General features: G+C 41.2%; 2 protein-coding genes and 2 non-coding genes across 4 annotated transcripts in view; all 4 read right to left on the bottom strand.

The window, feature by feature from the left end:
* Window positions 1-22,775, bottom strand: part of TRIM66 (tripartite motif containing 66) — a 30,984-nt gene extending 8,209 nt beyond the window's left edge. Inside the window, 15 exon segments of the mRNA XM_030451535.1 lie at window positions 789-1,017; window positions 1,226-1,483; window positions 6,512-6,673; window positions 7,641-8,524; window positions 8,867-8,984; window positions 9,119-9,265; window positions 10,576-10,690; window positions 12,056-12,172; window positions 12,787-12,919; window positions 13,798-13,945; window positions 14,536-14,639; window positions 21,699-21,768; window positions 21,770-21,825; window positions 22,428-22,668; window positions 22,764-22,775. Of these exon segments, the coding sequence (XP_030307395.1) occupies window positions 789-1,017; window positions 1,226-1,483; window positions 6,512-6,673; window positions 7,641-8,524; window positions 8,867-8,984; window positions 9,119-9,265; window positions 10,576-10,690; window positions 12,056-12,172; window positions 12,787-12,919; window positions 13,798-13,945; window positions 14,536-14,639; window positions 21,699-21,768; window positions 21,770-21,825; window positions 22,428-22,668; window positions 22,764-22,775 (2,794 nt within the window).
* RPL27A (ribosomal protein L27a) lies at window positions 22,750-26,276 on the bottom strand. Its single transcript, XM_030451227.1, has 5 exons — window positions 26,014-26,276; window positions 25,625-25,688; window positions 24,948-25,023; window positions 23,958-24,129; window positions 22,750-22,941 (listed from the first exon to the last, which is right to left on the bottom strand). The coding sequence occupies exons 1-5, from the start codon at window positions 26,014-26,016 to the stop codon at window positions 22,813-22,815; spliced, it is 444 nt and encodes a 147-aa protein (XP_030307087.1). The 5' UTR covers window positions 26,017-26,276; the 3' UTR covers window positions 22,750-22,812.
* LOC115598414 lies at window positions 23,548-23,679 on the bottom strand. Its single transcript, XR_003987626.1, has one exon. It is a non-coding gene; the product is annotated as a small nucleolar RNA SNORA3/SNORA45 family (small nucleolar RNA).
* On the bottom strand, window positions 24,439-24,570 carry LOC115598413. Its single transcript, XR_003987625.1, has one exon. It is a non-coding gene; the product is annotated as a small nucleolar RNA SNORA3/SNORA45 family (small nucleolar RNA).
* Window positions 26,277-27,774: the final 1,498 nt, after the last annotated feature.

Below are 27,774 nucleotides of genomic sequence, written 5' to 3'. Positions count from 1 at the left end.
CCTTGACTCACTGAGATAGGTCTCCTTTGTACTAATTAGAATTCTCTGAATAAAAATACAGCACAGAGAAAGAAATATTAATTGATCTTTTACAGAGAAAAGCAGCCAAACGTTGGCATAAGTCACAGGATAACAGCTTGATCCTGCAATCCCTTGCTTGCATGAATAGTTCCATTGACTTTTAGAGTTTTCAGGAAAGAGGCTTTACAGTGTAGCACAAGGATGTTGGCAATTTGCCCATGAAAAGAGGTAAGTAAGGTCTAATTCCCCATTAAAGCAGAAGAAATAGGCCTTGGCTAAAGGGAATATTCCACAGTAGAGAGAGCCAAGCAAAAGCACATACTGTGCAATATATTAACCCAACAAAAATTTGCTACAGTACTGACATGAAGGACCTATCAGAAGGCATAGTGCATTTCAGGTTTTTTTTTTTTTAATTGAATTTGAACTCTTCAAACTAGCTCTTCAACAGTCATAACTGCAGGTCTCATTAACAGGAGAGCTTCCAGGGGAACTAATACTCCAAGTACTTCACAAAGACACACTCGTTTCTGGTTTATAAATGAAGGATGTTAAAATTCAAGGCATATAATTTCCACGTTTTTCCTCCACAAATGCGATCAAACATGCTTTTTTTATTTGATTAAGTGCTCTGATAATATTTGAAGCTTGCTGGAAAAGCATGTTTATATGCAAGTACATTAATAAGCATGCTGCTTTGCAGTGTTTGCACTGCACAGTGCTAAGAAAACCCCAAAACCTAAAGGAAACAATGAAAAGCCTGGTACCTTCTTTGTTGCTAAGTTGACTCATTCTGGTATTCAGAGGCAGGAAAGAAGTGCTGCTGAGTGTTTCAGAGGGAGAAGCACAATGTTGAGATTTTTTGATTGAAAGATTAATAGGTTCTTCCAGCACTTTTTGCATAGAAAGAGTTAATTCATTGACTACATCTTTCCCAGCAGCAGCCAAGCTGTTTTCTAGACAACAATCTACAGCATCACAGTCTTCATTTTCCAGCTTCAGAGCAAAAAACAAAACAACACAAAACATTTTATTATTAGTTTTCCTACTTTCCATTTGAAGAAAATAATTTGTATTCCATACTCAAACACCAGATCAGAAAGGTTTACTTACTGAAATATCTGCACTTGGCTGTCTGGCTAATGCCAATGTGTGCTATCAATGAAAGGGGATTCCCTTGCAGTGGAGTGTGAGCAATTCTTACCTTGCACTTGGTGGTGGCCTGGAGCTGATCACCTGGTGGGAGGCCAGCAGCAGCCCCTGGGCTCAGGTCACTTGGAGCTCTGCCCAGCACCAGGCTGTAAGTGGGCATTGACTCTGATGGAGAATCACAATCAGCATTTGGGGATGGGCCAAGAGTTACAGCAGCCACACCTTGCATCTGTGGATCAGATAACCTTGTTGAAGGCAATTCCATTACTAAACTGTCTGTAAAACCCAGAATGCTTAAGGATGTTGAATGCTGTGAAAAGAAAAAAAAACAAAAAAACCCAACAACAAAACCCAACTAATATGTTAATTATTAGCTTTGAGCAGCAAAATGCTTCTGCTCTTTCTACAGTGCATGAGATCCACCACTTCCCTGGGGAGATTATTCCAAAATCTGACTATTCTCATAGTGATTTTTTTTTCTGATATCCAATTGGGACCTCCTCAGGAGTAACTAGCATCCATTACCCCTCATTTTCTCCATGTAAGAAGCAAGTGTCCATCTTCTTGACAGCCACCCTTTAAGTACTGGAACATGGCAATAAGGTCTTCCCTAAGCCTTCTCTTCTCCAGGCTGAACAAACCCAGTTTTCTGAGCCTTTCGTTGTACAGCACGCTTCCCAGTCTTTGAGAATCTTTGTGGCCTTCTCTAGACGCTCTTAAGCCCATCCACATCTTTCTTGTATAGCAGGGACCAGAACTGAATAGAGTATTCCAGATGTAACTAACAAGCCCTGAGTAGAGTGGGATGATGACTTCTTCATCTTTGCTGGTGATGCCCTTATCAATGCAGCCCAGCACCCTGCTGGTGTTCCTGGATGCTGCAGCACACTGCTCACTCATATTGGCCCCAAGGTCCCTTTCCATAGAGCTATTCTTCAGACAGGTGGATCCCCATCTGTGCCACTCTCCTGGGTTATGTTTTCCCAGATGCAAGAACTTACACAGTTGTGCCTGTGTAAATCTTATAAAATGATAAAGACAGTCTTGAATTCTTCTGCTTGCAATGAACATCACCTATGTGCTAAGGTAACACCCTACCCACAAACATTAATTGCCACCTAAGGTTGTAATTTAATTTCCTTTTCCTCAGTTTGCTATAGGTGGTACAGTAGGAGCTTTGCCTGAACAGTGACAACACACATTCTGTAAGATAAAACAGGCTGCATGTGAGACAGAAAGAGGTCAGATCTTCTGCAGTGCTAGGGAAGGTGTGTGCCATTCCACCACACAGTGCTCTAGTAAATCCTGTCACGTAGAAGGCACTCCAGAGAGTACCAGGTCTCAGCAGCCACAGTACTGGTGATTTTCCTCCTTTTGAGGCAAATGAATGTCCCTGAATCTAAGCTGTCTGAGCTATAATCATTTCTTGGAACCAGCTGGAACTAGTCAAATACATTCTTCCTAACTTACACTTGAGCTGAAAACTGGAACACAGAAAGTGAGTGTGCTTGGGTGGAGACACAATTCTTCCTGTACTTTGTCCCCATACACTTTGTCTGATGGAGCATTCCTAAGACTACTCAGGTTTCAAACCAAAGGAATATATAAAGTTCAGAAAGGAATCCAGCACTCATGGTCACACCATCCTAAAGAAGTCCACAAAGATCAAAAATGTTCATCTGCTGTCATAAATTGCTTGTGACAGGTTCCTGCACATGCAGGCCTACTGAGTACACATTTTCCTTTTCATTCCATCACTCCTTTTATCACAAGTCTTTTCCAAATGACAGAATAAATGTGTGAACTGTTTTCATATCACTCAGAAAATAAAACAAGCAGAATTCATGCTTGAACTGAACAGATGGACTGTAATCAGCCTCACCTTTTCCCCTTATTTCAAAGTCCAATATGAGCATTAATTAAGTTCCTGTAAAGCAGTTAAGTATTTATTTAGCAAAAAAGGCATGAAGCTTCCACTAATGCCTGAGCCAATCGAGCTACATAATGGTGTGGTCCATTGGAAATGGGGATCCTGAGGCATATGCTTGGGAGGCACACAACCCCAAAGCCAAGGAGCAAGGTAACAGGAGACCTTGGAGGTATTGGCTTCTAATCACTGCATGCATCTCCCTTTACTTACTAGCTTGTGCCATCAGCTGTTACACATTGAGCCCTGACCTCTGCAGAACCTGTGTGTACTTGTACACACTGCAGGGAAAATGTTACCCCTATAAGACAATGGTAGGATTACTCCTGGCTTCAGTGAGACAGGGTTATTCACTGGGAGTAGTTGCTGGGACAACTCCTACTGCAGGGAAAAAAACCAAAAAACAGATACATGCTTAAGACTTTATTTCAACTAAATTTTTTAGAAAGCTGAAACTCAATTACATTATATGTTTTGGGCTTTTTTAACTCTTCCAGCTTAGCATAATTTTCTTCAGAGATCTTTTTGAATGATATAAGCCAGTATAAAGCCTTACTCTTATTAAAAAGAAAAAAGAATAATGAGGCCATCAAACTGCCATCTGTCTTTCCCTTGGGGCAAAAGTTAATTTTGTGGTTATTTTAATGAAGCAACATTATGATCTTTCAGTGCAAAATATTAAAACTCACAGTTAAGAGCAGACACATTCCATTCTGATCCAAGAGGCTGCTGTCAAGTGTGAAGTGAACAATGCACTGGGAACAAGGCTCATTAATAGCCTATTAATTCACTACCTAAAATAATCATTTCTTTTGCCATTAGCAAAAATTTCTCCTTTCCCTTGACAGTTCAGCTGGTTTTTGCAAACGGGATGCCTTTAAAGAACTGATCCCTGTTTTATAAAAGCTCTATTGCCTTCACATTGTACCCTTTGAACAACAACAAGCATTAATTACACTCTTGGGTAGAGGGGGTAGGTTAATTTTTGAAACTTTTGACATTTTAATGCAGCTGGGCACATCATACTACTTCTGTCATTATAAATGGAATTCTCATTGTCTCATAACTAATTTTGTTCTGATGATCCTTGTAACATAATGGCAGCAGCATCACCACCCAAAATGCTTTCTACCACAAATTTCATAGCTATGGTAGTGAAAGGTAAGAAGAAAGAACATGCAAAGTACAAAACCCAAACATATAATTCAGTTAAAATATTTCTTTGATAACTGTTGCATTTAAAAAGGACCAGTGTAAACATGCAGCATTAATACAGAAGAATTCTGAGAAGCAAATACTTACCTTGAAACACTGGGACTAGGATTTGCTAGGACTGTTTTGGCAAAGTCTCAAAGCTGTTGACATTAAGTGTCACAGATAAAGAAAGCTAAAACTAGGAAGCACCAGTTCTCTTTGCTGTAAGAGAAATAACCCTGCAAATGGTTGCAGAGTAATGAACGGCTGCTATTAAGTGGAGCAATCCCCCTGGCAGCTCATTATGCTAGGAGGTTAAACAAATGTACTACTCTATCCAGTTGTTTAACTCACCACACACAGCAGCACTGATAACAGTCTGCACATGCTTCCTATTTGTATTTCCCAGTTTCGGAATAGAATCCAAATTATTTCCTTTCTGGTTTTGTGAGAAAAAGAGCCCAAATCTTCCTTCACATTTTGTCTGAATAAACTGGTGCTGGCTTAAAGCAGAAGGAAGAAGAGATTGTACAGAGCAAGCAGCATCATGTTTTATTTATCCTTTTTTCCAGGTCAAAGGAAAAGGTTTTGTAAAAGTAACATTCTGGGAAATGTACCTAATTGCATTAAGCATGAACACGTTTGTGCTGTAAGCAGCTCAATTCTTTAAAGTCAAAAAATGCTCTGATACTTCAGAAATTTACAGGATCCTAAATTTCAGGCTGTTACTATTTTCTTTGCCTCCAATCCCCCTAAAACTTACAATAACTAAAAAAACCAAAAACAAAACAGCAACAACAAAACCACTCCAGTCCCAAGCTCAAGTTCTAAATCCTAGGGCCAGTTATTAAATTATTATTAGTTTCAGTCAATATTATGAAGGTGGTGGACATGGAGTGACTGCTCATTGGTTACCCTAACACAAGAATTAGAAGACATCCCACTGAATTATCAGGCAACAGACTTAAGCAAACAGAGGAACTTCTCATGAAATGAAAAAGTCAGCTGCTGCAGAATGCTGGGGAGAGAAATACTATTTAAATGGACTCATAAAATGGATTTGACAGTTCACAGAGCAGAGGTCCCTGAAGAGCTGCAAAACCCAAATGTCTGGGTACAGCCTCCAGTTCAGAAAGTCTGGGCACAGACAGCATTCACTGTGAACTTCAAGACAGCACACGAGGACATTTTAGCAGTGTGTAAGCTGTTTCACCCTTTCTTCTCTACTTCTGTTCTCATTAACCAGTTTTAAAAATGAGGGTCAGAAAACAGTACTCAGAATAACCTAAGCAGATGTTCTTTGAACTCACAGGCACTCCCGTGGCATCCGAGTGCCTCACACCATGGTGCAAAGGCTGCATGACCACTTCTCTGTCTGACATGATCTGAAAAATGTACTTGTGGTTTCCCTGCTTATGAGTAATGCTCTGATCCCAAACTGTTAATAGCATCTGCTTTACACACAAATATAATCCTGTGTGCAGACAATTCATCTAGTTACAAATCAACAGTATCAAATGCATACTGTAAACGTTTTCAAATTAATCCATAGATGTTAACTTACATGAGCCACCTTTGCAAAGCCCTCAACAAATCCTCATTAGCATTTCGAAAGGGATTGCTGGAGAGGAAGGAAACAGATAAGGGTCTGCATACGGCCTAGGGCCTGCATATGATAGAGATAAGGATTGGGAAGTAGGAGGAGGTCTGCTCCAGTTGTTCAGTCTGATGTGTTTCAACCACAGCTTACTAAGCAAAACAGGCCTATAAAATGAGGGGCTGCATGGGTGGGCTTTGGGAGGTTCTTTGGCCCAAACCCTCCCCCACTGGCTGGCCCAAGGCTGGATCCAGGACTGGTGATTTTCTGTTACCTCTCTCTCAACTTTTCTTCCCTGCTCTCTCACTTTATTTTTTTCTCATTAACCACATTTTCTTTCCAGGTTATGCAGCATTAACATCCATGTATTCTGGCTCTTGTGATCTCAATAATCAGCCTTTGTGATTGTCCACCCTGAACATAATCTATGTATCAGCTTTTGTGCTTTTATTCCTTCTATAAAACTAAATCTTGTGTCTTCCAAGACTTAAAAGCCATTTTGTTGACTTTTACCATACTTTAATTTTTCCAACCTGATTTCAAATTCCAATGTCATATTATATTTACTATTATCAAATCCTGTTTTTAAAAAAAAATTAAAGGGAAAAAGGTCTTTATACCTTCCTCACTGGATGGAAAGCTGGCTGTTGCAATGTGTTCTCAGGGCAGTTACTGCTGACACTGCCTTCTTCATCTGGTGACTGTGACAGAGAGGAACCATCACTTTTGTCAAGCGGAACGAGAGGCTTCTGGGCATCAAGTTCAGTGGAACTCTCACAGACCTACAAGTCAAAATTAAAAATTCATGTTTTCAAAATCTCAGAAACAAAAATGGTAACTAATTCACATCAAACCTTATCATACACAATATGACAAGACTGGAAAGACTCTAAAATAACAAAGATACTCAGAGTAACCCTTCGTAGAGATAAATCAATAAAGAAAGATTTCTTTCAAACATTAATAATTTAAAAAAAATAAATACTAATAATCAATAAAGCTTCTGAAATGTACAGCTTTTCCAAAAGCCTGCAGTTGCCTCTACAGGTAAGCCTTTGTGGGAGCTCTTCAGGCTGAGAACTCCACAGAACTTACACAATGGGAAGTCCCAGCCACTTCCCACTGAAACTTTTAATGAGTTTCAAAGCCACCTTTTTGTTGATATTATCTGCCTTGTAGTTCGGATCCTCACCATCAAGCACTGTCCCTTTTTCAAAAGCAGGATTCTTTCCAACAGAGGAAAAGAGGAGAAATTGGCACAGTTGACAAAACTGTAACAGCACAGCATGTATGAATACTGGTGGAAATCTTAAAGGACAAGATACAGTAGCAAGACCTTGACCAGTAGAATGGGTAGTATCTCTCAGATCCAAAAAAGGTGTTCTTCACTCTATTTTCACTCATAATTTAGAGTCAAAAGGGAATATTTTTCAAGGATTCAAAGTTTCCAGTAAAAATGAGTTAAAATTGAAAGTGCAGTCCTCCAGTTACCTGTTCACAAAGGAGGAATGATGATGTTTGTATTCTCTCACCTGCTACTTACCTTGTCTATTTAGAAATCCAGATTGCTGATGCAGCACTTCATAGAAAAAAATTGTCCCAATCTGCATGAGGCACGAAGCCTCTGCTGAATACAAGTATAGACAAGACAAAAGAAAGTTTAACAAAATACAGGAAATCTCAAAGGTGTCTGCCATTTCTCAGTTACACTGACTAAATGTAATAGGAAGGGACTTGGAAATAACTTACTTGTCGTTCATCTTGAATTTGTTGCTGAACTGGGGCTGGTTGCCTCACTATGTAATTGATTTGACCAACTATGGTCTGTTGAACATGCTGAGGTGGCTTGGCTTGGTTTAATTGCAAGCTGGACTGTCCTTGGGCCTGCAGAAGAAGCTCTAGATCTTTTTTCATCTCCTCCAGCTCAAGCCGGTGGTGCATTATGTCCAGGCTCTGCTGGATGACTTGCTTGTGGGCGTTCTCATTCTGACCTGATGGTGGCGATGCTGGCGGCTGCTGCTGCGGTGGTGGCTGCTGCAAGGGGTTTGATTTTATTTTCTGGAGCTGACCAAGTTGCACTTGCACAGCTGACCCCTGCAAAGAAGCCTGCGTGCGGAATGGCTGCGGATGGCTCCTGCCAACTTGCTGAGCCTCGTGTGAGAGCACAGCAGCATCTAGGGGTGCAGCCTGCTGCTGCTGCTGGGCCGGTAAGTGCTTTCCCATCCTCCCAGACACATTCTCTGGCTCAGACCGGCACTGTTGTTCCGGCCCAGACTGTGTTAGCTTCGTGGGTTGGAGGGAGCCCCTTTGCTCTTTGTCCTGTTGCTGCGTGCTGCACTGCAGAGGAAAGTGCTGCTGATGCAGTTCAGGAGGCTGTAGAAAATTTTTATTGCGGTTCAGGTCTTGGTAAGAAGGCTGAGCTTTGTTTGGGTGAGGTATGCTGAGGCAGTGTGGGCAACAGACAGGTGCAGGACACTGCACTGCAGGTGTGAAGTGATGTGGGTGGGTGTGCACAGGCTCCAGCTGGGATGCTGGTGAGTGGTGCCCATGATACAATGTCTGTAATCCTTGTACATTTCCATAGAGTAGCACATCTGGGTGAGAAATGTGTCCACCTTCCATAGTGAAACCGCCTGGAGAAAACAAGCAAATTTACTCCCACTACACCAATAGTTGTGTTCTTATGCTGTGATTTTGTAAGACCGTAGAGGATTATATTTATAAAGTGTATTTCTAGGTAATGCTTAAAAGATAATGTTTATCTATAATGATGTCTTTAGTAGGTAAAATGATGCTTTTAACTGGAGGAAAAAAACAGGGATGTTCAGCCACACTATCTTTTCTTCAGAACATGACAAGAGGTACAAAACTGGAAGTTAAAAACAAAAAAGGAGAGCACTTTGGGAAAGTACTACACTGGCTGTTATTTCCCTTGTCTGGCTTTGGGCACTTGTCTAATAAACCGTATTTCTTACCCAAATTGGATAATTGTTTCGTCCAGTAGGAGGGATCCCAAGTAAACCTGATCTTCAGAGGAGGGCCTGTGTCTGTGTTACAGTTTGTCTCTAGTAAGCGTTGGATCTGAAATACAATCTGGTGACAAATCAAAGGATGATGATGATGTTATTAGAAATTACAAGATCTTTTTTTATTTGTAAAACATTAAATCTTTAAAACCACTCTCACATTTACTGCACACTTTCAAGTTACTGAGAAGTTGCTCTTACCAGTTCTTTGCTGAAGAGAAATGGGATACTGTTTTTACTGCACACTGCCCAACTGATGAAGTTCTGCACATGTTCTACCTGTCTGCCTAAAACCACAACACCTTGCAGTTGTTGCTCCAACTTCTGCTTCTTTTCACTGGTGATTTTCTGTTAATTATATGAATCAGTAGAAGAGAGTGGTCATTCTTTGGACATACATAATGTGAACAATCATTGCCTTTGCATAATGCATTATTTGCATGAATGCTCTTAATTAGAATCTCTTTGAACTACCAGTCATAAAAAGTACAATGACTTCTCCAGGAGTAATCTGCCTACATTATTCTTGGCTTAATAGAATAACATAACCCAATAAGGCTGTGGAAGTTGGATCAAATTTGCACCTGGACTGCTTTCTTATCTCTTACAATACACAGCAGAAGAGACCCAAGGAAGAATATAAAAAGAGGGTAAGCATGCAGCATTTTCTTAAAATGAACTTCTAGTCTCCAGTAATTCATGACTTAGGGACCACAAATACAGGGGCTACTCTATCACTCTCAGTATATTTTTCTATTAATTTAACTACTTTAGAAACTGTGCACAGTATCTTGCAACAAGGGTTCCACACTTATGTACCATTTCTGTGAAGAACTATCTGTCCTTATTTAATAACAATCCACTGCCTCCCAATTTCATTTGATGCCCCCTACATGCATTTCAACAGAGCACTGTGCATATACTTCAAGTGAATGTACAGTTCAATTGTGCTTATAGATAACTCACTGAAATGACACACACTGAAATGTTGTCAAAACACACAAACACTGAATTTAATTAACGTTTAATAATAATGAAATGAGAACACACATTTCTCTTTTTGGTAAAGCTACTTAGCTGAATAGCCATATTTGAGTCACAGATCTAAGTTGCCAGCAAGTGATGAGTGCCTTGTCTTTCCAGTGCCTACTAAAATTACTCAAGTATAACTGAGAACTGAAAATTCTGTTAAGACCTGATTGGAATTTTTGTGCTCAGCACATTTCAAAATAAAATCACATATTTCAGCTGGATACTCAAAAGCTGAAGAGTAAAAATTGCAGGTCCTGTTACAGAAAGTAGACCAGAGGATCATTTTCAAAGCAGGATATTAAATGTGCTGCTACAAGTCTTCTACAAATTATACATTAAAACCAAAAGCTGGTTTGTTTTGTAAGTGCTCAAAAGGTTCACACTTCTTCCCTGTAGCTGCATTAGAAAATAAGGGTAACTCATGACAAGCAAACATTTTGCCACTTCACCCTCAGTTTTTGTCAACCACTCAATCTACATGTAATACTGCAGGAGAAAGAAAGAAATATTTGAAAATACAAGCAAATAGACAATAACTCTCACACTCTCTATTCCTCTCATTGACACAAGATCAAATTTAATTTAGTTTTATTTCCCAAGGTATCAAAGAAACCAGTCTTACTTACTTCAAGTTGTTCAAGAAGGATGTTTGTTCGTTTATTGATTTCATTCATCAAAACCATCTTGGCCGTTTTTATTTGGTTTTCTACTTTTTTGTATAAAAGTTTTACTTCAAGCAACCTATGGATAACAGATACACATCCCTGGATAAGCCACCTTGTATGTTAGCTACTGAGAGTTTAGTAATTATTTGTTACAAAACCTGATTTAACTATTGACAATGAAGTACAATGAAAGTTGTACCATTTTCTGTAAGTGCTCAACCCCTTCTCAAAAACAGAATTCTAGAATGGTTTGGGTTGAAATAGAAACTTAAAGGTCACTTGGTCCAACCTCCCAGCCACTGGCAGGGACACTTTCCACTAGACCATGTTGCTCAAAGCTCCATTCAACCTGGCCTTCAAAAAGTCCAAGGAGGGGACACCAACCACCTTTCTAGGCAACCTGAACCAGTTGCCTAGAACCCTGAACCTGCTGGTCACACTTCTTTTGATGTAGCCCAGGACTTGGTTGGCCTTCTGGACTGTGAGTGTACATTGCCAGGAAATGTTCAGCTTTCCATCCACCAGTACCCCATGTCATTCTAACCACCCAAGATGATACCAGGGGGTGCCCCAGTACAGGTGGAGGACATTGCACTTAGCCTTGAATTTCATGAGGTTCCCAAAGGCCCACTTCTTGAGATGATCCAGGTCCCTCAGGCATGTCATTTGCACTCAGGCTGGTGGCTGCAAATTTGCTGAGGGTGCAGCCTCCCCCCTCTCTGTGTCACTTACAAAGATACTAAACTGCGCTGGTCCCAGTACAGACCCCTGAGGGACACCACTCATCACTGATCTCCACCTGGACATTGAGCTGCTGACCACTATCCTCTGGATGCAATGTGCTAATGTTGTTTGACTCTCAAACATTGTGCAAAAAGCAGCTTTAAGTTGTCTACAAACATACACACACAGAAGGTGTATAAGAATACTTTTGCTTTATACTAGAGTATAAATTAGTATAAATAGAATTGTATCCTTAAAGGTGTTCAAACCATTTTACTAAAGTAGAAAGGAAATTCAGCAACTAACAAATACATAATCAGGAGCCAAAATCTACTTCATATGATGAAATATTTTCATTTTTATACTCGTCTTGAGTGGATTTGCAGTTTGTTTTGAAGTTTCTTGAAGAAATAAGGTATTTTAAAAGCAGTGTTTATTGCTAATATTTTTGAATGCTAGTTTGGAAACAGATTATACAAAGAAATCTTACCACTGAAGTTAGCTGTCACATGCTTTATAAAGACTATGGAATCATGTATTATAATGCTATGACTTGTCAGTACCCCTTAAACATGAATTTGATATTTTTAATCTTCCTATTAGTTCTTACCCTTTAAAAAAAAAAAATAGCAACTGCATTTACTTCTGTTAACCTACATTTAGTGATAATAATATTTTCAATGACCACCCACTTTCATGAAAAAAACCCAGCAATTACCTGTCCTCAATCTGTTTAGCTGAAGCCTGAATCCCATTTTTTTTCTCTTTCACTTTAGTTATAACATTTTCTAGGATAATTCTCTGATTTTGCAAAGCTTCATCAAGATGTCTAAACCTGTGAAAGAAAGGGAAAATCTCACACCATGTATTTTTCCGTTGATAAATGATAAACTTAACAATTGGTAAGTTTAGATCAGCTGCCTTAATACCTGTATGGACATGTTTCCCTGCTTCTTTCCTGCAACAAATGTTCTCTGGGACAGCTAAGTTTATAGCCCTTCAAATAGGCAGGTTCTTCTCACAAAAATTTTCACTGTGTATAGACAATTCCTTACATGGTTCCCACACTTCCACAAGCAAGCAGCATGCTTAAGGGTTGGTAACTCTGATCTTGTACAGTCATGAAGCCTTTATTAAAGACAAACAGAAGTATCCGAACCATGGAGTTCAACTTGGAGCACAATATGGAGGAACTATATGCATGAACCTATAGAATATCAACAGAACATACAATTGGGAAGGTACTCACTGCTGTGAGCAGTAAGTGATCCTGTGAGTGCAGCAACCCACACGTTACACTGCTTGGGCTTATGACAACTGAACTGATTTTGCTGAGGCTTTTAAGTTTGGACCAGCCCTCAAGTTCAGCTGCTTGGAATTGCAGATAAAGAGTCTTAAATTAGGTACAGTTTTAGACAGGATTAGAAGTAAGCAACCAGTGTGTGGTACCTGTGTTCCTTATGCTCTGTCAGAAGACAGCTGTGGCAGGTAAGGGTGTCACAGGTCTCACAAAACAGCTTGAGTGGCTCTTGAGTGTGTTCTGGACAGAATAATGAAAGCTCGCCTGCTGCTTCTTCAGTGGCTGAGGAAAATGAAGCAATGGTGTCACTGACTAGGATTGCTATTACAGTTCAGAAAAAAGAGTTGCCAAACTCCAACAATTTTATTGAAATTCTTGATTTTATTTTTAAAAGACCCAGACCCTGGAACCATCTGATTACATGGAGCAGGGTTTATTTATATTTTGTCTTTCAACACTGTCAATGGAAGAATAAAAAAAGAAAATTACTAAAACATGGCAAAACAAACCCCTTTCCACTTAAGTCAGATAGTCACAAGTAGATCTACATTAATAGTTATGGCAAGGACGGGGAATTCCTTTTCCTTTGATACCAAAAAACGGACTCCAGAGACTTACAACTAGTGTAAGGATCACCCATCAGTACTACTGGTGAAAGACATTATTTGCCCAGAATGGTCAAAAAGCAATGCTGTAGTTCAGTGACATATTTATGCAAGTCAGCATCTAAATCCTCTGACCATGAATTCTGAGGGACTCTTGAGTGTGGATGAGCTTTAAGCAACCCAGACTAGTGGAAGGTGTCATTGCCCATGGCAGTGGGGTTGGAACTAGATGTTCTTTAAGATCCTTTCCAACCCAAAGCATTCTATGATTCTGTTATTTCCTTACCATTATTTGTCAAAAATATGAGCTGGTAATCTTACTCAAAGCAAAATTAACTTAAACACTTGGAACCTCAAAATTACTGTCCCAGTCAGGGCATTTGAGGGGGGGTCTAAATGGCCCTAAAGTTCCAGAAAAATCACACTCTCTCATTGACATCCATACCTCTCTATGTCACGTGCACAGAGCATGGCATCTGTGGCACAGCCTGCAACTGCTTCTTTTCCAGCTAGATAACTGATATGAAACAAAATTCCTAAGAGGATTTTCAGTACCTGTGCAGCCCTTCAGTGATACAGACAGGAAGTGGTCCCCAGTTTCCTTGTCGTGTCTGTGTTCCTCTGTGCATGAGCTGCACAACCACCTATTGCAGCTTGTGCAGAGACTGTGAGCAGGTCTCTTCTCTTTACATGTGGAGCAGCCCTATGAACAAAAGGTGCAATTACAAAATAAGGATAACAAACTAGATGTACAAACTGTTATCTTTAATAGACTGTGATTCAGATAGTAAGCTTAACATTTATATTTCTCAGACTAATGCAATTCAAGTGATTTTAAGAATATAGTTATTGTAGAGGGAAAGAGGATAAAATAAAGATTTGAAGCTCTTAATTATAATTGCCCACAGAATCAAATTAGTAATCTTCAGACTATTCAGCCAATAGTCTGCTTCTGTTCATTTTGTGTTGAGAGCAGAGGGCAGACAATGAGGAATCCAAGAGATTCAGTACTTTCCTAATATAGTGATTGTCACAGACCCAGTCCTACACCACTAGTATCATATTTTCCAATGAACTCTGTTTTAAGTAAGTAGAGTCAAACTCATTCTTCAAATAAGATAAAAAAGCACTATGAAGGCAATACTTCCACCTCTAGGGGTGAAGTAATTACAGTGCTGCATAAGCAAACTGTAAGAGAGGTTGTTGTTCAATACGGGGCTTGCACTGTTTTCAAAAAGTCCCAATCTGATTTCAACAACTCAGAAGGCACCTGAATTAGAGGTTTTCACTTACCTTAGCCATAGCTGAATTCCCAGTGGGAAAGTTCTTGACAAGGAAATTTTTACCTAGATCCCTTGCAAAGCAGGTCTGTTCGCACACAGGGCAGGAAAGGGTACCTGATTTTTTTAAAAAAACAGAAAATATTACAAATAAAACACTGCACACCAGCCCTGTGAAGCAGAAAATTACATAAACCACACTTGTCACCTTTTTCACATCACATGGACATACTTATACAGACAGGATTAATATGCTGCTAGAAGTAGCAACAAGTCAAAAGAAAAGTAAAGGATAAAAAATTTTTCATAAATAAAAGTCAGAATTGCAAACCATCTGTTACAACAAATCCACAGGTGGCAAAATGTGATCACCTCCAATGCAAAGCAAAGTGAGCAGCAAAACCTGGCCCCATTGTCACTACCTACTGAGCAACACCTTAACATTTGCTGAGAACTGAGTCCATATCTGTAAAGCTGCATTTTTGTACCTCTCCTATTTTTTTTTCCTAGACTTCCTAAGCTAGGAGCTACATTTTTTGTAGCAGGTCTAGTGATAATTATTTTTACCCAAAGAGTGAGAATGTTTCTGACCACAATTCTGTAAACTTCTGTAGATGTGCATCCACTCCTTCAGAGATGGTGGTGGTGTGTCACTCTACTTTTACCTTACCTTATTAAGTCTTCCTTTTACCTTAATTTCTCCATTATGTTGAGAACAGAATTTCAGTGCTATGCTCACCTTGCCAAGTGATCTGTTTATGACAACAGCAGTATTCTCCATGAGCAAATGATGCAATCTCACTTAAAGCAAGATTTTAAAAGCAAGATCAATGCCAGCTTTCTATTGAACTGACAATATTCAATCTGTCATTTTACATAAATAAAATTACTTGTAATAAGGTGAGTGGCCTGTAGATCAATTAAATCTCAAGATGTCTATGACTTTTTTCATTAGACAGTTATCAGAGACTCTCATGTTTTCCAGGTAATTAGCATTACCTGCCCTTGGGACATGGCACCTGCAGTCCCTGGCCAGGTGTACAATTCTAACTGTGACTCTCTCCCATTTTCAGATCTTGGCTACTGTCATTTTAACAGCAGCACTTTACATTGACAGAGACACAAAAACACCCAATTTTCTACATTATCACTTCTGACAAAAGCACCACGCAGCCAGGTGGCTGCATCCATTCACTTTCATTCATAAATGTTCTGAAGAAACTTTTAGTTGTGAACTTTAAATTCTGCTCATTTGTTACAAACCAGTGAAGTATAAATCACATAGTATAAAGAATGCATTAATTTGACAATGGGCTAGACTGTCCTTTTAACATTTTAAAATGTATTTAAATAAAACTTAATTTTCACCCTGGGAAGGCATATTTCATACATGGATTTCAGTTCTGCACAAAAGCCACCTTATATATATTGAGAAATGCAGTGACATTAAGAACATGGAACAGTCATGATTTTGAAGGCAGGTGACATAACTGCCAGTTAATATTAGGGGATATCTAAAAGCAATGCCCTGAATGCCATGGGACAAGTTTTTCCCAAGTTTAGGTCCAATTTATGCTACTGAAACCAGTGCTGTCCCAGAGACATACGTGGAATAAGTTGCACATACACAGGTCAAAACCCTGTATTAGCACAGACCATCAAGCTTTGGTTATGTAATTGTCAGTGAGTCTTAAACATCCAATTTGAATAACAATTATTTCAAATCTAAAACTTCCTTGAGATGAATATAAGGCACATACAGCCCTCAGCTTACCATTAAAAAAACCAAAACAAACCAAAACAAAAAACCCAACAAAAAACAACAACAACAAAACCAGAACAGAGAGGGCACTGTTAATAGCCAGTCTTAATCCTGAGTTCTATATTTAAGGCTTTATTAAAAGCACAGGAGATGGATCTGCACCTTCCTTAAAGAGAGATTCCTTAATGCAATAGCTTTGGAGAACATACTTGTTCAGCTAATTCACCTTCTTATTTGATGACTTTTCCATTTAATAAAAACCTGTTCCCCCTGGAAATGCTCAACCTTTTTCACAATAAATTCTCAGAAGAATCTAATGACAGATTGGCATAATACATACACTGCACAGTGGTTTGTGAAGTAAGTACCCTGAAATTAAGCAAAACTTACATACATATGAACAAAGAGCCACAAACAGCAGCTACTTCAACAATACCAAGAAAGCACACGAGCAAAGTACAATCTCCAAGAAACCCCTTACCTGTCCCCTCTGGATAAACAGTCACTTAGAGAGCTACAGACAAAGTCACTGGAGTTGGGGAGTGGGTGGTTATTAAGAACTGCACACACAGAGCACTCCTTGCAATCAGGCTTTGCAGTGCTGCAGTCACTACACCTCTCACAGAGTACCTGGGGCTGCTTCTTCTCCTTCAGCCAGAAATGCTGACTAATCAGGAGGGCAGAAAGATGCACTGGCCCACTACAAGATGTGTTTTTTTTTTTTCCTCTTGCCTTCTTTCTTGCCCTTGCCTCTCAGATTCATTCAGGTCTCTGGTAACTTGCCTCAGTTGCATTTTTCCTGAAGTGGTGAAATAAAAATCCCATAGTGAGAGTGAATAGCAGCATCCTACTTCCTTTCTTGCCTGTGTCCTTGCTCAGTCCTTAGCATAACATGGAGCATGTGTGCAGAAGGAAAGAGAAGAGCTTTGCCAGATCCAGGTAGCAGCAGGTCTTACACCACCATTCACTCCTACTGTACATTTTCTGGACCATTTCCTAAATGTTTTTCTTGCCTTCCTACCTTACAACTGCCTCTAAACAGCATTGTTGTTTTAAGAACCGGCACTTTGCAGACAGCTGATTTCAATGTATCATTATCACAGCACTGTGCCTGAAGAGTAATCAGAAGCCCAAGAGATTCCCTGTTTGTACGTACGAGAATGATGCAATTTCTAGATCTAAATAGCAACTCAACGTGGGATTACAGGATTCAAACACCAGTTAACATATTAAGAGATCAGGAGCCAAATTCAGCTATTCTGCAATCCCAATGCCCAAATGAAGTCCATTACTGTTACCAAATCCTCTAGCACTAGCAAAAAGTTGAGAGCTGTTGACATGTTCTATTTTTCTATGGAAATTATATTGGTAGGAAGTAGGTAGGAACATTTGCATAAATCCTTTTTTAGAAGTTCATTACCTCCTGCTGTTTATCATTTGAAATCATTATTTATGAGATCACATTTCACTGCTAAAGAGATGAACATGAATTAGAAAGGCTAGCAAGGATCCTAATGTTGGATTTAATCCCCATTTCATTTTGATGTGCAGAATAAAACCCTATTTCAGAATTATATGCAGGATAAACCACACATAAGCTGTTCTCAGTGTATTTATCAGCTAGTACTGAACAATCAGCAAGGACCACACTGTATTGAACAGACACAAGTTCCCATCCTGTGAGGGATGCAGAGGAACACTCCTACACCTACATCCTTCCAGGGCTCCACTACTCCTCTAACTACTATCCATAGTTTGCTAATGCACCTGAACACCACCACAAAAGCCATCAGCTCTAGAAAACAACACAGGTGCAGGCATATGTCTGTGTTATGCTTATATACACACATCTCTGAGCTCTGAAAACCTTCAGCAGGAGATGTTTACTTTGCTGAATTGGTTCACAGCCCTTTATCATACATAATCCAGGTGTTTATTTCCACTGTCACATTTCCATCAGCAATCACAGTTAGACAGTGGGCTGGGGAAAATGGAAATTCAAAGGCAGTGGATCCAGCAGCCAGACACAGACACAGTCTGAACACTCCAAGACCACACCAAGTTATCCAAACCCAGCTTTCAGGAAAACAACAAGGTTCTGCCAGACACTCTTCAAGCTCGAGTATCCTGCATGTCAGGTGTCTCACATCCCCCAGCACTTTCATCTCTGTTTATGAAAGTTCCCACATACATTGGACCCTGGGAATCGTAAGTGGACATCAAGGTATTGACCTTCATGAAGACTGTTCCTTGTAGAAGCACAAACAAAGAACTACAGTTTCTGAGTGCCCTCAAGTTTTTACTCCATCTACATTGTAGCAATCTGTAAGTGACATAATTTGCAGCAATCATCTCTGAAAGTGCAAACTGTAACCTCTCCACCACATATGGAAACTGAGCACAAAGACCTTTAGAACATCAAAAGCAACAGCTTGCAGTTTTGTTTCAAGGTCTTTCTGTCTGGTCAGGTTTAAACACAAACAATCCTGAAGCTGATTGTCTCAGAAATAAATCCATGCAGATAATTCACCTATTATTATAATGAGAACTGATTGGCATAAAGAAACAAACAGTGGAGCTGTCATACACACCACATTTTTATTTGCTGTCCACATGTTGCACCTACTCCTCTGCTTTTTTTCCTCCAACAAACATCAGAATAATTATTCTCAAAGAGCATTAGCTACAGCTCAAGCTGCAGGCATAATTTGCATTTCCTTGGAGACACAATTATAGGTTATAGGAAACAATTCTGAAGACAACCTCCCACTTCACAGCTTCATATTTATATAACTAAACCCCTCATTGTTTCCCTTGCCTTTTGGATCTAGCAGCTGAACAACAGAGAGGGAAGGACTGAGTAACTTTAAATCAATTTTAGGATTACTAAATACACACATTACTTGCAGTTACCCTTTTTGGAATTACCTTTCTATTGTCCTTTTTGGAAACAAAAACATGCATCCGGTGTTTAGTGATTCTTATTAAAGCAAAAGGATATTCCCCTTCAGACTTAACAGACATGAAGCATTGCATCACTTGTCTTATCTGATTGCATCATAACAAGGTTATTTAGTTGCAGAGATTTAACTGTAACACCAAGAAGGCCAAACTGTACTCCACTGCCAGCCTAAATATGGCTTAGAGACCTCTGCAGATGTGCATTTTTTAATTCTTTTTTTAAAAATACAGACTTAGTACAAGATAAGGCACTGTGTGTTGACACCTGGCATCTCTTAAGCCAGTACTCCATAATTCTTATTCCAAACCATCATACTGAAAATGAGCCTAGAGCTAAAGGAGTCAGAGATCTCCATCTGTTTCTCAAAACATAACCCCTTGAAGAACCTCAGAACACATTAAGTGCAAGTGTGACCAACACTTGGCTGTGTTTTGGATGTCTCTTGACAACAAACATGCACAATTATGGATCCTTGGTTACATAGAGCATCTACCTTACAAGTAAAGCAATGTTACATGGACAGAACTAATAAAAAAAGGAAAGTGACACTGACCTTCAGAAAAATAAAAGACACTGAATATTGAAGTCACCTTCTCTAGAAGCATATGGAGGAGACAACTCAAAAAATCTAAAAAAAAATTTTTTTAGATTACTTCCAAGTCTTAGTTCTCACAGTTTCAAATAAATTCTGGCATGTATGGACCTTTCCCAGATGAGCTGTGACTATCTCAGAGCTTTATTCACGAGTCATCTTAAACACAAAGGCTGAAAGATGGGTATAAAAATAAGTTTCCAATATTAACTCACATCAAAAATCAGGACCACTCACCTTCATTTTCTCAGCAATCTCAATACAACACCAATAAACTAGAAAAGAGCTCTATGCTTGCATAGTACCTATTTACCACAAATTCCAGTATGCTTTTGTAGCAAATCTCAGATTGACCTAATTTGGAAATATATTCATTTTCTCCAATCTGCTGTTTTGCTCAAAGAATTCAAAGTCAGTAAAGTAGCAGATTTTTCTTACAGGCAACATCTCACATTTAGTCAGCTAAAATGGTTTAGCACTTGTATTTACAGTTTATCATTGGCATTTATGTGCCACCATTATACTTAAAGATAACACTGAAAATTGAGTTGGTATTCTATTGCCTGGAGCTCAGCAATCAGTGCAGATAATGCAAGGAAAATTTAGTGTCATCCCATCCTGAGATTTCACAGATTTATCCTGGCTGACCCATGGTGGTTGCAGTTTCAGTCATTGGCTTAAATAAGAGCCACAGATGTTCCATCTTTGCTGCTCTCCTTGCTCATTTGTTAACTGAGTCTCTGCACCTGGTGTCTCACTTCATTTACTGACTCATCACTGTTCATTATCTCTTTTCTCCAGCTTCTTTCCCACAGACACTCCCTCTAAGTAAAGAGGAACTTCAAGAATACAGAGATAAAGTAATATTTTTTCCAATTTGCTGTAGAGAAGTAATTCCTGATCCACTCAGGAGTCTAAAGAAATATCTAGTGCTTTAACAATTCATGAGAACCTCTAACTGCACTTCATCCAAGATGACCAAATGGTAGAAATTCACTTTTCCACTTGGCTAACAGAAACAAGGAGCAGAGAGGAATAGTTTTGATGTCAAATAAAGATACAGAAAAAAGTAATGGGGTGGTTGTTTTCAACAGCATTTTATCCTAAATTAGGTCTCCTGGACTTCAAGCCCACTTTTCTCAGCACATAGAATTTTAAGGAGACATTTAATTGAAACATTGGCTTTGCTCTCTTCTACCTTTTTATCTTTTTATGTCTGTACCCTACACACGAACAGCCTTTTTCCTTTGCCATTAACTTTTTACCATTAACTATCCTACAGTCAGAAGAGTTCAGATAAAGAGAAACCACATTTACAATGAGATAAGAGGAAGACTTTCAGCATAGCACAATACACATATTCTAATAGCAATACCTATGACCTCTATTAGATACAAATAACCACATGTTTTTGTGGTTTTGGATGGGGATAAAGAGGGGGAGGCAGCAGGGAAGGGGGAGAGAAGAAAGAATAGAACTATCACAACTGGTACCACAGAAAGGCACATGTCCAAAAGACTGGATAAAGACATAGCCTAGAAACTACCTTGTAGCATTTATTCTTTTTTAAAGTTAAGAAAATCGAAGATCCGTAATGTCACATTTGGTGGAAAAAAGCCAATTTTGGAAGATAATCAAGTGTTGCCTTTGTAATTCTTCAAAACACTACAGCTAGATGAAAAATGTAACAAAAGAGGCTTGTTCCCAAACCCCTCCTCTGCTCATACAAATCTTGAGTCTCAGGTTATTCTTTCAAAGAAGTGCTGTAAAGGGAACAGGCTACAAAAAGTGCTTCTCAACCAGTCTATTTTTGTCATACTGTAATACAAAGAGCACAAGCCAGAGATTCTTAAACATTACCTTCATACAGAACTTCATACTCTGTGGAAATACAGCTATATCCTTGGAACAAGTATATTTATATATTCCTTCTCCTTAAAGAAGGAATGAAGACAAGGCAGCATCCTGGGTTCCCTCCTCTGCAGGTCTCAACCCCACCTGGAGTACCATGTCCAGCTCTGGGGCCCCCAACACAAGGACATGGAGTGGTTGGAGTGAATCCAGAGGGCCATGAAGATGTTCAGAGGGCTGGAACACCTCTCCTGGGAAGCCAGGCTGAGAGCTGGAGTTGTTAAGCCTGGAGAAAGCTCTGGGAACACCTTATAGCAGCCTTACACACATGAACTGGGGGGCTACAGGAAAGCAGGGGAGGGACCTTTTACAAGGCCATGTAGCAATAGGACAAGGGGGAATGGTTTTAGGCTGAAAAAGGGTAGATTTAGATTAGATATTAGGGAGAAATTCTTTACTGCAAGGGTGGTGAGACACTGGAACAAGTTACCCAGGGAGATGGGGGATGTGAATTTGGAAAACGCCAAATAAAAATATCACCATCTACCAAACTATAATGTTTATCAGTATAATGTTTCTTTTTTAAAAGAAGGAAGACTGTTTTACACTCAACAAGAAATTTCATCTTCATTTAGCTCTCTCATTTCTTCTCTTCCCATACAGAGAAATCCTTTATCTGGACACCACGAGCAGCTAGCCCGGGGTTTTCCTCTCAGGAGCTTCTTGCTCAGTCGGTACGCGCAGTTCGCTGCTCCTCAGCCCTCTCACACTTCGGAAACCCGCCCCGCCGCCCACGCCAGCACTGTAGCCGAGGAAACGGCGGGGTGACCGGGTCAGCAGAGCCCACCCGAGCCCCCCCCACGCCCCGGTTCCCGGCCCGGTTTCGCCCCTCGCTCCGTTCCGCTCCGCCGCTTTCCCGCCCTCGTCTCTGAGGGGAGCGCACGCGCCCAACGGCCGCCAGTGAAGCTGCGGGGCGGGGCTGAGGCGGGAGCAGCGGCCGGAAATGCCTCACCAGAGACGGGAGCCTGTGTCTGGGATGAGGGGAAACAATCAGGAATTATTGTAAATCAGCACATTTTGACACATTGTCTTTATTCAAATATTTTGTGTAAAACAAAGGCCTTCATGCCACAAGCACACAGGCACCACCAACTTCTTTGATCTTCTCCTCTGCTCTCCTACTGAAGAACTTTGCCTTCACAATTACAGGCTGCTTGGGCAGCTTCCCCTTGCCCAGCACTTTGTAGTAGCCCTAAAAAGAGACAAGAACCCATTGAGAGCTGATCAGCTTGCAGGCTCCTGTACTCACACCTATTCTGTGGCATGCACCAGTTCAAATCAAACCCACGATCACTGTGATCACAACACTCATTGTTTCTCTTCAATATATATAATATATACATATAATATAAAAAATCTGGTGGGGGTGCATTTGTTCAGAGAAAAAGCAGAAATTGTAAATCTTTTCCTCTAATGTAGAAATTGAATTATTTTTTTTTCCCATGCACAGAAAACAGTGACATCTGGTACAGAGCTTACCAACCTTTCCCCACTTTTCCAAAGGAAGCAGCACTTTCAAGACCCTGGTCAGGGTGCTTTACCTTTGGACATCCCAGTGCTTCTGAACAGAACCAAGGACTCTTCTGCACATCCTAACTGGACCACTGAAGCTTTCAGAAGCTTCTGCAGCAACAGCTGCTCCATCACTGGAATCCTCATTCCATTCACACCCCTTACAGTACAAGGACAATCATGGCACAAGGTCAGTGAACACTCCAGCTGCTGACATCCCTGCTCGTTAGAAGCTGTGTGACTGTCCAGCACAGGTAACTGGACACACAGCCCCTGTCAGGCCAGCTGGTGTCACTGATCTGGTGGCTAGCTGAGACAGGAGAGGGGGCAGCCAGTGAATAGAGATCAGGTGTTTATGTCCGAGATCTATAGCACACCAGGACAACCAGACCTGTGAAGGTGTGACTCTGGTCTCGAAAGCAAAAAGAACAGTTCTGCCATGTCACTGTGCCTCTTTTCAGTAACCTTTTAAGCAAATTATCTTTCACCACTTCCCAAACCAAGTCGCTGTGCACAATATCACAAGGGGAAAGTTCTCACAGGAAAAAAAAAGCAGCTGTGTAAGTAACTGTGCAGTACCTACATGCCATGACAGTCCTGAGAAGTTCACAGACATTCAAACAGTTTTCCAAATTAGCTACAGGAAGCTGAAGCTACACGAGGTGCTCAGGAACTGGAGGCTGAGCAGACACTTACTGAGCGCACAACATCGATGACTGGGGCCATCCCCTCTTTCTTGGCATAGTTGAGCCGTGTCTGCTCGCTGACAAGTGTCCACAGTTTGTCCAGATTGACAGTAGGACAGAACTTTTGGTTTCTTTTCAGGTGATAATGTTTCATGCCTACTTTTCCAAAGTAACCTGGGTGACTGTGAAAGAAATACATTCTTCATTAGATCACACTTTTGATTCATCCTAAGTAGAATTACAACACTGAAACAAGCTTCTCACTTAATCAAATCCAAATGCCTTATCATACTTTTATTCATATTAATAAACACAGTATATGTGTAATATTCACTGATATCCAAAACAAAGGAAAATAATTTTCTCTTCAAGTGTTCAGTTCTCCCTTGAACTCACAATTCAGTGCCCCTTACTGGCCCAGTCTTTATCTCCAGGGCAACTCCAGCTCTGGGAACCCAGAGGGCACTGCACTTCCCAGGGAGTTTCAGTGCCCCTGTCACTAACCTGGTGACTGACTGAGTCAAGCATGGTCACAGCCAGTGAATATAGATTAGTGGTTGATGTCCGAGTGCTCTAGCACACCAGGACAACAGGCAGTGTCCAGATGTGACTCTAGCCTCGGCAGCTCTTAGACACCCCTCACCCCCACCCCAACCCCTACCCCAGGCACCTAACCAGGACACAGTGGGGATTTAACCAAACACCTTGAATTCACCAACCAGTCTGTGTGTGCAGCATTAAGCAGAGACCACACTGTAACAGGCAAGTTTGGTTAAGACTACAGAATGCTGCCCTGCACTCAGAGATGCCTGGCTTAAGTGAAAGGTCTTTGGTTTTAGGGTAAATGGGAACATGAGGTGATTGCAGCTAGAAGGGCACACTCCACTCCATGCTAGAGAAACATATATAGGACTGCAGAGAATTTTGTTTATTCACATATAAAAGTCAGTTGTTTCTACTTCAGGAGCATACGTTTTATTAATTTAAAATGTTATCTTACTATTTATCAAAGTTAATCCTGTGATGGTGCAAACCACCAGCATTACCACGTCCTCCAGGATGCTTCCTGTGTTTGCCTAAAAAGAATAAATTGATTACACCATTACGTGTAATACTTGAGGTACATTCAACGTCTATTTAAGTTATTATTCTGGTTGTAACCACTGTTCTGAATTTATCTGAATTCAGTAAGATGAGCCAACTGAAATAAAAAAAAAAAATCTCTAAAAAGAAGTAATAGTAATAGCCATAGCATGCCTCTGGTTAGCTTACAGGAGTACAAGACACCAGTGCTAGCACAAGTGCAGTGACAACACGGGGCAAGAATCCCAAAGAATCAGAAGAGACACAGCACCATCCCGTAAGCTTGTCACACAACCAATACCAATTCCCTGAACGCTACTGCAGCTAAATTACGAAGTTGCACATCCAGTGAAGTCTAAAAGCACGCATGAAGACTTCAGGATCAGCCCCTCACTGTGGCATCAGTCTCCACAGCACGAGCATCACCCACACACTCCGCAGCCTTCAGTCCTGCTCACCACTACCCACCGTGTGCATAGAACCCTCACCCACAGCCCGTGAAGAAGAGCAGCATTCCCGCAGAACCGCAGAGGTACCGACGGGCAGGCACTCACTGACGGGCCTCGGCCCACCATCGGCCGCCTCTCCACTCACCAACGCGGCCGTGGCCATGGCTGACGTGCCCTCTCAGCTTCCGGGTCTTCCTTAGCCTGGAAGGCTGCGAGGAAGCGGGAGAACGGCTGTGAGCAACACGCGCAGCAAGAAGCAGGGGCTCCCACCCGCCCCACCCGGGGGCCGCTCCGAGGCCGCAGTCCCCCGGGCCCCGCACAGACAGGCGCCATAGCGGCCCGACCCGCCCAGAGAAGGCCCAAGCGGCCTCACCACAGCCTGTGCAGGCCGGGGGCTCGGAGAAGCGTCCCCTCCCGCTACTTCTCAGCCACGCTGCGCCGCTGGAGGGAGCGGCGCGGCCGTGAGGCCTCCCCGCCGGGCCCGACCCAGCCCAGGCCGCCCGGGAGCACCGGGCAGCACCGGGCATCACCCACCATGTCTGCAGCGTGCGAGGCAGAGAGAGAGAGAGAGCGCGGCGAGGCCCCGCGGGGGCGGAGCGGGACGGGATCTCGCGAGACTTGGCTGAGAGCCCAGATTGGGGGTGAGTCTCGCGAGACCTGCCGCCCGGCGCGGGGCGTGACCCGCAGATGCGGTCCGGGCGGGAGCGGCGCGGAACCGCGGCGATGGGACGGGACGGGTGGTTCGGTTCGGTTTGGTTCGGGTGGTTGGGTAGGTGCTTTAGGCGGCTTCTGGAGTCTGGAATGTCGCCCCTAATCATGGCTCCCACCTCAGCGCCGGCACAGCTTGCCCACCACCCGCCACTTCTAGAGGGGACACAGCGATCGCAGCGCAGCCAGACCCTGCCCCGGAGAACCGAGCCGGTACCGGGGTTAGAGTTGAGCAGGCAGACTGCGCTCAGTACTGCTCCATCGTAATACACAGCTTGCATGCTCTTCCTGCTGTGATCTCTAACAAGAAATATGATTCTGAGCAGAATTTCGGAAAGCTTGCTGGCGTGGTCACTTTATTAAACATCAATAGCGATGGAAACATAAACCCCGTGTCCTTAAACACAACCATTGCACACGGGAGTAACAGCTCCCGAGGGGCTGCTGTTTCACAAGCTTGCTTTTTATGTATCTCATGCCACAAGACTTTAAATGAATTTAAAGCACAGGTCTCACTACTGGATTTGTTTTTCTTAAGGATTTCCTTCTGAATGAAATGATGCATTACTAATATTCCATGCTCAAGAATTTGTTTTAACAACTAATTAGCTCTAGTCTGGGTTTTGTTCACCTGATGCTTTCCAGCACAGACACCTGGAGAAGAGTGGGATTGTTTTATAAAGCCATTGCTTGAGCATCAGGAAAGCAGCTACACATTTTTTGAAACATGTCCTCACCTTTTTGGGGACTCTCCTCTGATTCACATTACAAAATCTGGAACATCATGTTGATGGGTAATACAATGTTTAAAAGCATTCTACTTCAATTTTTAAAGTACAGATGGAGGAAAACAGCTTTGGTGTGAGAGAAGGGTTTTACAGCAACACTTTCTTGTACATCAGCATTCTATGGCTCTTTCTTGCCTATGTAGCAACTTCTCTCAGCACTTATTCAGCCAAAGATATTTTACATATAAATTTCTTAAGAAGACTATACATTTCCCCTGTATATTCACTAGCAGCTGTTGTTGATAAATCAGCCAAAATTCAGCTGCAAAAGTGAAGTTACTCCTTTGTCTCTGAAGATCTCCATCTAGAAGTCATTCTGGAACTTACAGAATATTAAGAGAGAAAACTGATTGAAATTAACATTTGTGATTACATTTCTATTGAATGAAAAGCCCTTCATATGCTACAGACATTTCAGGCACATTTCACAAGCTTTTGTGCATACAGAAGTATGAGGGACGCAAGGAAAAAAAGGAAATTACTTCACCTTTTTATTGAATAATCCCTCGAGTTTGTTCTATGAGGCTGATAGCAAACCAGAACCACTGCCAGGTTAGGAACTGCGCAAGCCTCAACGCCAATCTGACAAAAGAAATCATGCTGCAAATGAAGAATGCAAATGTTGGTTGTTTTTTTAAGGTAAGAAGCTTAAGCTAATCTTCATTAACTCCTGGAATTGCAAATAAATTCAAGTATTTTGTATTTTATATTCTTCAGACTTGAGGGAAAACTTAAGATATGTTACCAGAACAAGATTACTGTGGTACTTGAGTAACATTCACTACTCTGCAGAAGGCCA

Source organism: Calypte anna, chromosome 5, assembly GCF_003957555.1.
Source record: "Calypte anna isolate BGI_N300 chromosome 5, bCalAnn1_v1.p, whole genome shotgun sequence".
Classification (NCBI taxonomy): domain Eukaryota; kingdom Metazoa; phylum Chordata; class Aves; order Apodiformes; family Trochilidae; genus Calypte; species Calypte anna.
The sequence above is the reverse complement of the archived record's forward strand: the minus strand, read 5'-3'. Positions and strand labels throughout refer to the sequence as shown.

Coding starts and splice junctions, on each gene's coding strand:
- RPL27A (XM_030451227.1), bottom strand. Junction 25,024..25,624: donor CCATGGCCACGGCCGCGTTG/GTGAGTGGAGAG, acceptor TATTCTTTTTAG/GCAAACACAGGAAGCATCCT. Junction 24,130..24,947: donor AGGATTAACTTTGATAAATA/GTAAGATAACAT, acceptor TTTCTTTCACAG/TCACCCAGGTTACTTTGGAA.